Genomic DNA, 14,112 nt, shown 5'->3' with positions numbered 1-14,112 from the left:
TTATCTACAAGTAACAGAAAATCTGATTAAAAGTGGCTTAAACAGTAAGGTCTAATTTTTTTGCATAACAAGAAGTCAGAAAGTTGATTTCAGGATTGGTCATTCAACAGCTTAACAGGACTAGTACTCTGGTTGACTTCTTTGCAGTTCTCTTGGCTTTCTCCTCATAGTTGCAGTATGGCTACCTGATAAGACAATATCTTAAGACAGAAAGAAAAGGACATTCCCTCCATGCACTTCTCTTTTTTAAAAATTTTATTGAAGTATAGTTGATTTACAATGTTGTGTTAATTTCTGCTGTACAGCAAAGTGATTCAGTTATACATATATGTATATTATTTTTCATTTTCTTTCCCATTATGGTTTATCACAGGATATTGAATATAGTTCCCTGTGCTATACAATAGGACCTTGTTTATCCATCCTATATGTAATAGTTCACATTTGCTAATCCCAAACTCCCAATACTTCCCTCCCCCACCCCCCTTCCCAACCACAAATCTGTTCTCTGTATCTGTGAGTCTGTTTCCGTTTCATAGATATGTTCATTTGTATGCACTTCATTTGATTAGGAAAACACTCCTGAGAAGCTCCGCAGCAGACTTCCCCTCTTGTCCCATTGACCAGAGCTGGGTTACTTGACTACCTGCAAAGCAGTCTCTGTAAAATGGGCTTGGGATTGCCATGATGAGTTTAGACCAGTTGTGGTTGAGCCCTTGGGCTAGGCCTACCTTCATTGAGCACTTTGCTACTTACCTGATACCTGAGTAAAATCAGGGTTCCCTTGGCAAGGAAGCTGGGGGAAATGATTGTTAGTTAAATAACTTGTAGTAATATCTGTCATATCAGCTCTCTGTCTTCATAATAACCAAGTTTTTAGATGAATTAACTTGAGTTCTGGAATAATTGAATGACTTACCTGAAGTCATAGAGGTAACAAAAGTAGATGGTTGAGAATTTGTAATTCTGAGTCAGGTTTTCTGATTCCAATTCTCAGTACTTTTTAAAAAAGAGGTTTGCTTTTTTCTCATTTTGTTTGTTTCAGATGCTTGAAGTTTCTGGGAAGTCGGCATCCAACCCTGGTGCTTCCCTTGGTGCCTGAGCTCCTGAGCACCCACCCGTTTTTTGACACAGCTGAACCAGACATGGATGATCCAGCTTGTATCCTCTGCTGATTTAGCAGGGAATTTTGGCATCTTTTTCTGCAGTATAGCTTGGATGGTCTGAGGGTTTTGTTTTGTTTTGTTGTTATTTTTCTTTCTCATTTCTTTTAGTTAAAAGTATATCCTGAGGGAGCCTAATGGTTATTTTCCTCAGCTTTTTTTCTTATATTCACAGTAATTCAACTTTGCCATTTAATACTAATACTAAATCTTTAACCATTTATTGAGCATCTACTACATTCCACATACTGTTTAAATGCTTCATACATTTTTATCACTGATCTGCAAACAACCCTGGAAGGAGGTATTATTCCTTGCTTACAGATAGAGGAACTGAGGCTCAGAGAGGCTAAGTACCTCTCTAAGCAGCAAATCTGGGATTCAAAGCCAGACAGACATCTTTGGTTTTAAAGCCTGTGGACTTTTCCCTGTGTCTTATTCTGTGCTTAATTTGATCTGCAGCCTGAAGGAGGGGATGGGCTGAGCTAGGCTGCATGATTACTCTAGCCCTGATACAAGTTCAAGGGAGTTGTGATAGCTTTGGGCAGCATGCCATGCCGTCGGGTTGTTTTCCAGTAATGGGAATACATTTACATCAGTACATCCATACTCTCCCGTGGTTCTTTTCACTCTATAGCACGTCCTTGGTGAGGTTTAGTGGGGTATTTATTGGGATACAGAGATCAGCCAAATAACTGACTTTTGTGATGACCATTGTATTCTCTCTTAATTCTTTTTATTTTCACAGGGCATTTGGAGAATTTTTTAAAAGATCTGTGTAATTGATGTGCTAACCAATGCCTGACTCTGTGTTTACATCTAAAAAAGGCACATCCCTGACCTTACCTCTAAAGGTGCAATACTATGACTATTTGAAATTCAGCTCATCAGTGAGGCTTGTGGGCTAGGTGTTATTACAAATCGCACAGGACATATTAAAGTGCCCTGAAATCTGAAGCCCCTTTTCACGTTAAAAAAAAATACTAAACATTTTTGGAAGCCTAATGTTAAGATATTTTTCTGGGTAGTTGGAGAATTGTGTTATTTAAGAAATATGTTTGGCTGTGAATAACAGAGATTGCCCCAAATGTATCTTAAATGTTAATTACAGTTTTTTTTTTTTCCTCAATGTAAAAGAAGTCTGGAGGTAAGCAGTCTGGTATAGTAGTTCCACATTATTCTTGGTGATCTAGGCTCCTTCCATTTTTCTGTTCCTCCATTTTCAGTTGTCCAAAATTATTGCTAGAGCTCCAGTCATCAGGTCCAGGTTCTAGGCAGGAAATTAGAGGATATTTGGAATAAAATCAATATTCTATAAGTAAGGAAAAAGGGAACAATGGATACTGGGTAGGCAAATAGCACACTCTGCCATAGAGATACATACAGAAGATTGGAAGGTATGTTTATCTTGTGTTTTTAATTTCTGATTTTCCCTCTGTTACAAAATTAATATACATAGAAAGAAAACTTTTAAAAGTAGAAAGAGGAAATCTCATATGTAACACCCAGAGTCTTAATAGCCAATGTAATTGACTTAATATTTTGTTGTGTTTCCTCCTCCCTTTTAATTTAATTTAATTTTTTTTGCGGTACGTGGGCCTCTCACTGTTGTGGCCTCTCCTGTTGCGGAGCACAGGCTCCGGACGCGCAGGCTCAGTGACCATGGCTCACAGGCCCAGCCGCTCCGCGGCATGTGGGATCTTCCTGGACCAGGGCACAAACCTGCATCCCCTGCATTGGCAGGCGGACTCTCAACCACTGCGCCACCAGGGAAGCCCTCCTCCTCCCTTTTTAAAAGCTTGGGTTTGGGATTTTGCTGTCATTTTATTTTTTAACATTTTATTTCATCAACAAACATTTGATGATAGATAGCTGCTGTCATATTGTCTATACATTTTAGAGTCTGCTTTTTTCACTTATAACAAAATGCTTATGATGCAATGTTAAAAATCTTTTATAAAGATAATTTTTAGTTATTGTGTAATACTCCATCAAGTAGATGAAACACAAGTTATTTAATCATTCTCCTGGTTTTGGACATTTAGGTTGTTACTGATTATTTGCTACTGTAAATGATTCTCTGCCATTTGATTTTGAGATGTGGAATTACTCAACATTCATAAGACTCATATCTAGTACCAAATTATTATTCCAAGGGATTGTGCCAGTATATACTTTAGTAGGCATTGTACCAGAAGTTCCTATTTGTTAGTATTCTCGGCAGCAGACATTATTTTAAAAAACCTTTCTTTGGTAATTGGAGGGGTAATTGGGGTAATTTGGAGTGAGGTAATGTATCTCTTTGAATTTGCATTTCTTTGTTAGAAAATTGTAGTCATTTAACAGGAATTTGGGGGGTTAGAAGTAGAGGCACCAAATTCTGGCCAAGCTCAACCTTTTATACCTCCAAGTTTACTTAACCCACTTATTTATCAGACATTGCAGTTTTGGTTCTTATTTTCAATGCTGCTAAAACCTGTCCAACAATGCCTGCATTGTTCTCAGATCATACCTTCAGACACTATGCCTACCTCCGAGACAGTCTTTCTCATCTTGTTCCTGCCTTGAGGGTATGTTGAAAACATCTTTCGTTCTTGTTTTTGGTTTTTTGATTTTTAGTCCGTGTGGTGGTTAAGTGGCAGAAAGCAGACTGTGTATTCTCTGAAAACACATTCATTAATTATCTTTCTCTCTTGGGCTTTCTTCTATTGTTTTGTACTTTTCTCTGAATCTTTTTTTGTTTTTTAATAAATTTATTTATTTTTGGCTGCTTTGGGTCTTTGTTGCTCTGCGTGGGCTTTCTCTAGTTGCAGAGAGCGGGGCTACTCTTCGTTGTGGTGTGTGGGCTTCTTATTGTGGTGGCTTCTTTTGTTGCAGAGCACAGGCTCTAGGCACATGGGCTTCAGTAGTTGTGGCACACGGGCTCAGTAGCTGTGGCTCACAGGCTCTAGAGCACAGGCTCAGTAGTCGTGGCTCACGGGCTCTAGAGTGCAGGCTCAGTAGTCATGGTGCGCAGGCTTAATTCCTTTGCGGCATGTGGGATCCTCCTGGACCAGGGCTCGAACCTGTCTCCCCTGTATCGGCAGGCGGATTCTTAACCACTGTGCCACCAGGGAAGTCCCTGCTCTGAATCTTTTAAGAAGATTCATTTTTTAAATGTCCCTGGGTCTAGGGGCAGGACAGGAATAAAGACACAGACGTAGAGAATGGACTTGAGGACATGGGGAGGGGGAGGGGTAAGCTGGGACGAAGTGAGACAGTGTCATGGACATATATACACTACCATGTAAAATAAATAGCTAGTGGGAAGCAACCACATAGCACAGGGAGATCAGTTCGGTGCTTTGTGACCACCTAGAGGGGTGGGATAGGGAGGGTGGGAGGGAAATGCAAGAGGGAGGAGATTTGGGGATGGATATATGTATACGTATAGCTGATTCACTTTGTTATAAAGCAGAAACTAGCATACCATTGTAAAGCAATTATACTCCAATAAAGATGTTAAAAAAAATGTCCCTGGGTTATTGATTATGTTATATTAGGCAAGAAGAAGAAATCTGGAACAACATATTTTAAATCAAGGATAAGATTGTGTTATATCTTAATAATTACATAAAGCTATGATTCTCAGCAAGTTTTTTTTTTTTGGTTGCGGGTCTTAGTTGCAGCAGACAGGCTTCCTAGTTGCGGCATGCGTGTGGGATCTAGTTCCCTGACCAGGGATTGAACCCGGGGCCCCTGCATTGGGAGCGCAGAGTGTTATCCACTGCGCCAGCAGGGAACTCCCAAGTTTATTTTATTTTTTTTAGAAAAAAATTTTAATGAACTATAATGATAATAATAGCAAACACTTACTGAATGCTGTGTGCAGGCACTTTTCTAAGCTCTTTATTTGTATTTACTCACCCCTGCTTAAGTAACTCTAAATGACTTTATTTAGAATAATATATGTACATGGTTAGAAAATTTAAACTATATAGAAGATACAAAGTTAAAAGTAAAATCCTTTTTGCTCTCCCTTCCTCATCCCTTTCTTGAAAGGTAGCCACTTTTAACAGTAAGAACAAGAATTATAATTATCATCATAAAAAACATTTTTACAACATGCTATGTAAACTTATTTGGGAATAAATCATCACTCTTCTATGAAGTGAATGATCAAATAAAGGTTAAAAATAAATGTGACTACAGATTAATTTTTAGTCCTATTTCTGTGGTTAGCCCATTTATTTCAGTTAGCAATAGAAAATAATGTTATACCATTCTCTTTTCTTTTTCTCCTTGCAGCTGTGGCTGTATTCGGTACACCATGTTCGTTTTCTCTCTCTCTTTCCCTTTCTCCCACTTAAGCTGAGGAAGGAGAAGAAGGTTGTTTACAGAATTATCTAGCTTTTTTTTTTTTTTTTACCATTTCTTTGTTTGGTTCACATTTTTTTCCTGGTTTCTTCGTGTTACTAAAAACTGAGCCACAGGAGTTGGTTTTTTTTTTTTTTTTAAGCCAGAGAATTTGATGGTGCTGTAACCCCCACTGTGTTTGCTTAGTTACCAGGTAGAAAACTAGTGTCATCAGCTCTTTCTCCCAATATCATGCCTCATGAGGATCCTTCCCATCAGTTCCTGCAGCAGAGCCTTGAAAGGGTATACAGTCTTCAACACCTGGACCCTCAAGGAACTCAGGAGCTGCTAGAGTTCACCATCAGGTGAGGTGATTGACCATCCCTTTCCTTTGACACAGTTAACGTTGTTATGCTTGGCTTGATCCTTTTGATTTCTAATGTTGGTTATAGGCTAGTTTTTCTGACTGTGTTGACAGGATTTTCTGATGTTTTTATTTCGATTAGATTGTGGTTTAAGCATATTACAAAGAAAAGCTTTGTGTTCATGACAAGATTGATGATTAGTACAAAACTAGAAAGAGTTACAAAGAACCTGTTTTCAATTTTTCTTACCTTATATTAGTTAGGGTAACAGAAAATGCAACTAACAGTGGCTTAAACAGGATAAAAGGTTAATTGTTTCTCATAGGCGGACAGAGCTGAGATGGCTGATGACCTAGACTCATTCTTTCTTATTTCTCCATCTTTTGCATCAAGTGGCCTTTGGCTGAAGATCCAAACTTTAACCATCCCCTTTGTAATCCAGCCTCTAGGAAAAAGGAAAGAGCAGAAGGGCATCATTTCTACAACCACTCCCTTTTAAAGACACTTCCCCAATTTGCATGTTCTAATTTTACTTGTGTCCCATTGACTAGAACTTAAGTCACATGGCTATATCTAGCTGTAAGGAGCTAGGAAAGGTAGTCCTTGTTCTGGGTGAGCAGTGCTTAGTTAGCACTTAGTGACTCTGTTACTAAGGAAGAAGGGAAGGATATCGAGAACAATCAGCAGAGTCTGCCAGGCCCTATTAGTATGTCCTGAATGATTTGAAAAGAAATGAAACCCATTTGCCTTTATTTTTTTTAATTTTTAAAATGAATTTATTTATTTATTTTTGGCTGCGTTGGGTCTTAGTTGCTGCACGTGGACTTTCTCTGGTTGTGGCGAGCGGGGGCTACTCTTCGTTGCGGAGCACGGGCTCTAGGCGTGCGGGCTTCAGTAGTTGTGGCACATGGACTTTGTTGCTCTGCAGCATGTGGGATCTTTCTGGACCAGGGCTCGAACCCGTGTCCCCTGCCTCGGCAGGAGGATTCTTGACCACTGCGCCACCAGGGAAGCCCCCCATTTGCCTTTAGCAAAGACAACATCTGTCTGCTTTTGTAAATAAGGTTTGATTGAAGCACAGCCACATTCATTCGTTTAGGTACTGTCTATGGCTGCTTTCATTGCTTCAGTGGTAGATTGAGTAGTTACCACAGAGACTATATGGACTACAAAGCCTAAAATGTTTACTATGTGACCCTTTACAGAAAAAGTTTGCTGACCCTGAAGTGATGCCTGGATCACATTTTCTTTCTCATCTGCTCCCTCACCAATGTGATTAAATTTAGAAGCTGCTACTGAAGTTTTTGGCCCTGAGCCCAGGAAAAAAAGCTCTACTTCCCCACTCAGCCACACCTAAATAAACATTTAAGTTTTGTCCTTGACAGTTTTCTATCCAGTTGGCACTGAGAAGGTACAAAATGCACAAAAGCAAACCAATTTGGTCATCACCTGCAGTGCTGGCTATTAGTAGGTACTCAGCAGACACCCAGGTTTGAGTCACTCTTATGATCTGGATTTTATGAGATGATAGTCCTGTTGGGCTTTGGGCTGGTCAAACCGCAGTTCTAGTGCTGTGGTCAGTCCCGGGCACTATGTTTCTAGGTAAGTGCATTCTGAGAAAGGTGGCCAGGATGGTGAAAGATCCGAAAAAGAAAGCCGATGGTGCAGCAGTTACTGATGACCTACTATGTTTTACAAATATTATTGCAGTTACATGTTGTTAACCATTTTACAATGAAGAAATAGAAATTTGGGGAAATGAAGCAATTTGCTAGGAAGTAGCACAACTGGGATTTAAATCTAGCTTTGTTTGATTCTAAAATTGTTGCTCTCTGATATGCAGCAGTGAAGGGGGTTCTTTTATCAGTGGAGGTACGTCAGATGATCCCTGGGGTTCTTCAGAATTTACATTTTTCCGTAGTTGCTGAAAAGTGAAATGTTAGTCAGAATTTCATACAGAAGTTTCTCTGATTAGGACTCTGGCCGTTTACTTGTTAGTACTAGTATCAAACAAACTTCACCGTCAAACACATTGTCCTTTGTTGTAATCTAAGCAGCCGTGTCACCCAAATAAGATTTCACCTCACTGCTGTAGTTCAGTGAGGACCCTGGGGGGATGATTTTTTTGGTTTGTTTTTAGAACTTGACATAACTACTTTGTCTTCACCACTGTATTTTGGGTGCCTTATTTAGGAGCTTAGTAAATATTTGTTGAAAACTCTGGTTATGATGGCTTAACCAGGAATGAAGACTTTTAATATTTTTATAGATGGCATTTTCTTCTGGTCATACCTCATCTTCAGTTGCATGGATTTAATCTTTTATAAGGCTCCACTATCCTTGATCATAGTAAGAGCTGCTGTCTGTTAAGTGCCCACTCTTCTGTTTTATGTACATTATTTCATTGAATTTGAAAACAATTCCATGAGAATTATCCAATTTTTACAATGAGTGAGGGAGCTGGAGTTCATTAGTTTGTTATATGGTTTTTTAGTGCCAAGCATTGTGCTAGGCAGAAGGGACACAATAGTAAACAAGACATAGTCTCTGCTGCAAGGGATCTTACAGCCTGGTTGGGGAAATAGCTAGGTAAACAGGCAATGCAGTATTGTGCTTTCCACACAATACATTAAGTACAGGGTTTTCTAGAAGACCGAAGGGGGTACCTAACCCTTCCTTTCATGGTTTAAGCAATGACCAGAAGAATGACTAGAAATTAGTCAAGTGAAGAAGGGAGAAGACTGTCAAAGACAAGGAATAGCAAAGCCCTGGACTAGAACATAGGTTTTTCCAGCCCTTCCATCTTGTCACACTGCTTTGTTTCTGCATAAACAGTCTGTATGACATGAAGGATCTGGTATAGTGAGATTTAAAATCCAAAGACTTGTTTCAAATCAAAGAGGAAATCAGAAAAATACCTGGAGAAAAAATGAAAACAAAAGTACAAAAATCGAAAACCTATGGGATGCAGCAAAAGCAGTTCTTAGAGGGAAGTTTATAGCGATACAAACTTACCTCAGGAATCAAGAAAAATCTCAGAACAACCTAACTTTACACCTAAAGCAACCATAGAAAGAAGAACAAACAAAACCCAGAGTTAGTAGAAGGAAAGAAATCATAAAGATCAGAGCAGAAATAAATGAAAAAGAGACTAAAAGAACAATAGAAAAGATTGATAAAACTAAAAGCTGATTCTTTAAAAAAAAATAAAATTGATAACCCTTTAGCCAGACTCATCAGGAAAAAACGGGAGAGGGCCCAAACCAATAAAATCAGAAATGAAAAGGAGAAGTTAACAACCAACACCACAGAAATACAAAAGATCATGAGAGACTACTATGAACCACTGTACACCAACAAAATAGACAACCTAGAAGAAATGGACAAATTCTTAGAAAGGTACAATCTCCCAAGACTGAACCAGGAAGAAATAGAAAATATGAACAGACCAATTACCAGTACTGAAGTTGAATCACTAATTTAAATATTCCCAACAAACGAAAGTCCAGGATCAGATGGCTTCACAGGTGAATTCCATCAAACATTTGGAGAAGAGTTAGCACCTGTCCTTCTGAAACTATTCCAAAACATTTTAGAGGAAGGAACACTTCCAAACTCATTCTATGAGGCCACCGTCACCCTGATACCCAAACTAGAAAAGGTATCACAAAAAAATAAAATTACAGGCCAATATCACTGATGAAAATAGATGCAAAAATCCTCAACAAAATACTAGCAAACTAAATCTAACAATACATTAAAAGGATCATCCTTCACGATCAAGTGGGATTGATTCCAGGGATGCAAGGATTTTTCAATATCTGCAAATCAATCAATGTGATACACCACAATAACAAATTGAAGAATAAAAACCATATAATCATCTCTATAGATAACAGAGAGCTTTTGATAGAATGGAACATCCACTTCTGATAAAAACACTACAGAAAGCAGGCATAGAGGGAATATACCTCAATATCATAAAGGCCGTATATGACAAACCTGCCGCCAACATCATACTCAGTGGTGAAAAGCTGAAAGCATTCCCTCTAAGGTCAGGAAAAAGAGGATGCCCACTCTCACCACGGATCTTCCCGGACCGGGGCACGAACCCGTGTCCCCTGCATTGGCAGGCGGACTCTCAACCACTGCGCCACCAGGGAAGCCCCACTCTCACCACTTTTATTCAACATAGTTTGACATACGGATGGCTAACAGGCACATGAAAAGGTACTCAACATTACTAATTATTAGAGACTGCAAATCAAAACTACAGTGAGATACTATCACCTCACACTGGTCAGAATGGCCATCATCAAAAAGTCTACAAATACTAAATGATGGAGAGCGTATAGAGAAAAGGAACCCTCCTACAGTTTGTGGGAACGTAAATTGGTACAGCCACTGTGGAGAACAGTATAACCTCTAGTGTAATGTAAACATGAATTTTATATGCTGGGAAACCAAAAAACTTGCGTGCCTACCTAGCTTTATTGTGATATTTGCTTTATTTGTGGTGGTCTGGAACTGAACCCACAATTTTCCGAAGTATGCCTGTAATTGCAGTTCACATTGTAAGGATTAAATGAGCTCAAATAAGGAAACACCTAGCACATCTAGTACAGTGCACATAGGAGGTGCTTTTTTGTACCTTTTTCATTAAAGAGTCCATAGTCTCCTGATGGATGTCTAAACTGAGGCTTCCTGAGGATCGTGGGCATAAAGAAATACAGAGAATAGGTGTCGCTATTGCTGCTCATGTTGAGTCCACAACAGCAGCCAGACATGGGGCTGGAGGATGAGCAAAGGATGCTGACTGGATCCAGAGATCCCAAGGAGAAGGAAGAGGAGGAGGAATTAGTGGATCCCCTAACAGCAGCGAGAGAGCAATGCGGGCAGCTGGAGAAATGTATAAAGGCTTGGGAGCGGCTAGAGCTCTGTGGTGAGCATGTATCCTCCAGGTCACTGACAGAGGAGGATTGCGCAGAGGAGGTCTTTGCCTTCTTGCATGCAAGGGACCACTGCGTGGCCCCCAAACTCTTTAAAGCTTGGAATAAGTGTGCCGATTCATTCACCCCAGCCTTCATCACCTGAGCGTCAGGATATTTCCTTATGGTTTTGAACATGCCATTTGTTTCTTATTTGTATAACTAAGTTCATGTGAACCTCAAGGATTTTGGCTTAGGCAGGTAGCTTCCGTGTAATTATCAGTGATTCCATCTTAATAAAGTCCAGTGGTCAGCAAAAAAAAAAAAAAAAAAGAGATACAGAGAGGAAACACTGGGACACAGAGCTTTTTGAGCAGGGCTGCCAAGTTTCTATTTTTGTTTGTATAATAGTTCAGATTTCCCATGACTAGTTGGGTTGCATCTTGTTTTGTGCAATTCAGAACAAATGCTACAGGGCAAGGGTGGTAGAATGACTTAACACATGGGGGCAGTCAGCTAATGTATAGTCAGCTGGTCAGTGTTCTCTATAATGTAGCAGAAGGCAGAATCTTTCTGGAGATGAAATGGTTCAGACGTAGAATGATTCAGGGCCATCTTTTGCAAGAGAGACATCAGAGATGCGAAAGGGAGAGACCAGCTGGCCGCCAAAATAGGATTTTACAGTTATGGTTAGCTAGTGCAGGGTCTTGCCTTTTATTGTGCTTGATTCCCACACATGAGCAGGCTCTCCGGGATTAGCTCAAATCACCAAAACTCAAAAGAGTCAGTATCTAAGCCACAGACCCCAATTTCTTCAGTCACTTTGGAAATAATTCATTTTTGCCCCTTTCCAGGGCATCTCCTTTCTTGTATCAAGGTTCTCAGGAGGCAGCAATTAGCTATCAGAAAGTTGCCTGAAATAAGAGGGAGGGGCTTAGTCCAATGGACAATTTTGTACAGGCTGCTATGAAACCTGATATAGTATCCCAGCCCTGAAACAGTTAACTTCCCTCATGAGCCAGATCTTTAGGTTTCCCACAGTTATCATTTCTATGTGAAATTTTGATACGACATTAAAAAACAAAGCAGCTTTCTACGAATTTTTTCTGAGATTGTTAGCTTGCTTGCTCGCACTCTCTCTCATTCTCCCTCTCTCTCCTCCCCAAAAAAGAAGAAGAAAGAAAAGAAAAACATTACTTTTTGTAGATGTGTAGCATATTTCCAAAAGAATTTAAAAGAAACTGGTATGGTAGTTGCCTCTGGAAAAGGTTACTGGTTAGCAGCACACAGGTATAGGAAAGTGGACTAATTTAATTATCTATCCTTTAGTATCTTTTGAATTCTATTCCTTATTGGTGTAATTCTATAACTAGGTATGTATAACCTATTAAAAAAATTAAATGTTTCAAATCAGTAGTCCCAGCCCTGAACACAACTATTTTATGTGTGTGTACCACTTTCTGTACTCTTGTCCACAGGCAGATGTATTTAATATGGTTGCAATCACTTTGTCTATACCTATGTCCAGTTTGCATGCTTTAATTGTGAGTATCAGAAAACCTTATCTCAAATTAACTTATGATGGGTATTTATTTCTTCATATGAACAGAAATCAGAGGCATTTCTTAGTATGGTATGGTTAAGTAGTTCATTTATATCATTAAGGACCCAGTTTCTCTCTCTCTTTGGATTTTTCTTGTCCTCAACATTTGCTTTATCCCAAGGCTTTTTTTCTTTTAGAGTTACAGTATGACTGCCAGTGGTAATCAGGACTATAAAACATTCTTGTTCAGTCTAGTGAGAGATAGAGACAGAGAGAGAGAAAGAGAAAATGAGTGATTCATAGACCACCATCAGACCTGCTTCAAGCATTGAATATAAGTCCTTCCATTAGGACTCATAAGGCCAACCTAGGTGACCTAACCAGGAAGATGATGTGTGCTAATTAGCTTAGTCCAGTCGGACTCTACCTGGAACTAGGTTTGGGGCACCTTCTCTTGAACAAAATCAGGGTTCACTTAGTAAGGAAAAAGTGGAAAATTACTAACTAGGTAGGCAGCCAATGGAGCCCACTATGATACCTTAAAATTTTTTTTTCTGATGATATAAAACATACCTCTATCTAGAAAACAGGTTGCTCTGTTTTTTCATATTTCATATATGTGTGTATATATATATATGTATATATATGGTTTTTACATAGTTGAAATCATATACCTTATTACCATATTATATTTTAATGGTTGTAGAATATTCCATTGACTGTATGTACAGTAATTTATTTAATAATTCCTCTACCATTGGATATTTAAGTAGTTACTGGGTTTTACTATAACATAACAATGAATATTGCGGGGCATAAAGTATTTCATTTCTGTTGAATGTTTCCCTTAGAATTACTTCGTAGCATAAAGCTACTGATCAAAACTTTTGACTATATGTGTGACTTTTATAACGTAGTACAGTTCTGTTTTCCAGAAGAATTATAGCAGCTTAAACTGCTATCAAAGTGTAAGTGAAACAGTTTCATTATAACCACTTCAGCATTGAGTGCTGTCATTTAAAATTTTTTTACCAATTTACTAGGTATAAAGTGGTAAAAAGCTTTTGACATGATCTTTAATTGGTGTTATTCTTATTCTGTGTTTGGCTTGGGTTTTTATTTACTACAGGGATCTGCAAAGACTTGGAGAACTTCAGTCTGAATTGGCAGGAGTAGCTGACTTCTCTGCTACCTATCTTAGGTGTCAGCTTCTTCTCATCAAGGTTGGTTTGAATCCATTTTGTTCATGAGTGTGTTGCTAAGAATGCAGTTTAATGGACCCAGCAGTGTTTGAGGCTATAAGTAGAAAAATAACTGGTTTTATGCAACTGCTTAGCAATGGGGAAATTATGTACTCTGTAGTATAATTATATTTGCCTCTAATTAAAGAATTGTTAACTCATATAGGAATTTGAATTTTTTAATTTGAGAGAATTCCTTTATCATATAATTAGAGCAGGTTGGATAACCATTTGCATTAGAATACCAAGGATTTTAATTGTTTTTTAACAATTTGATTAGCAAAGATCTTATATAAACATTTGTATTTTATATATTTATATATTTCTAAATGCTAATTTCATTTGGTCAAAGCCAAATTAGTCAAAGGTTGATTTCATTGCTCTTAAGAGCTAATGACTTGCTGTCATTTCATACTAGGTAGTTAGAGTACATATATATACATACACAAAATTGGTACCCAAAAGCTGTTTTAGTTCCCTGAGTTGAAAACCAGTTAAACTAGCTCAATAGCTGTCAGCTTCTGCAACAGAGTTCTG

General features: G+C 38.6%; 2 protein-coding genes across 2 annotated transcripts in view; both read left to right on the top strand.

Moving 5' to 3' along the window:
• INTS4 (integrator complex subunit 4) overlaps positions 1-14,112 on the top strand; it is a 113,827-nt gene that overhangs the window by 75,874 nt on the left and 23,841 nt on the right. Inside the window, exons 13-16 of the mRNA XM_079929762.1 lie at positions 1,046-1,161; positions 3,600-3,733; positions 5,706-5,863; positions 13,464-13,557. Of these exons, the coding sequence (XP_079785888.1) occupies positions 1,046-1,161; positions 3,600-3,733; positions 5,706-5,863; positions 13,464-13,557 (502 nt within the window). The remainder of the gene's footprint in view (positions 1-1,045; positions 1,162-3,599; positions 3,734-5,705; positions 5,864-13,463; positions 13,558-14,112) is intronic.
• On the top strand, positions 10,649-11,562 carry LOC307190616 (cytochrome b-c1 complex subunit 6, mitochondrial-like; the record flags this gene model as incomplete). The annotated part of the gene is made up of 1 exon (XM_079929890.1): positions 10,649-11,562. The coding sequence occupies one exon, from the start codon at positions 10,649-10,651 to the stop codon at positions 10,955-10,957; it is 309 nt and encodes a 102-aa protein (XP_079786016.1). The 3' UTR covers positions 10,958-11,562.

This window comes from Stenella coeruleoalba (assembly GCF_951394435.1).
Source record: "Stenella coeruleoalba genome assembly, chromosome: 8".
NCBI lineage: Eukaryota > Metazoa > Chordata > Mammalia > Artiodactyla > Delphinidae > Stenella > Stenella coeruleoalba.
This window is presented reverse-complemented; position numbering and strand designations above follow the sequence as displayed.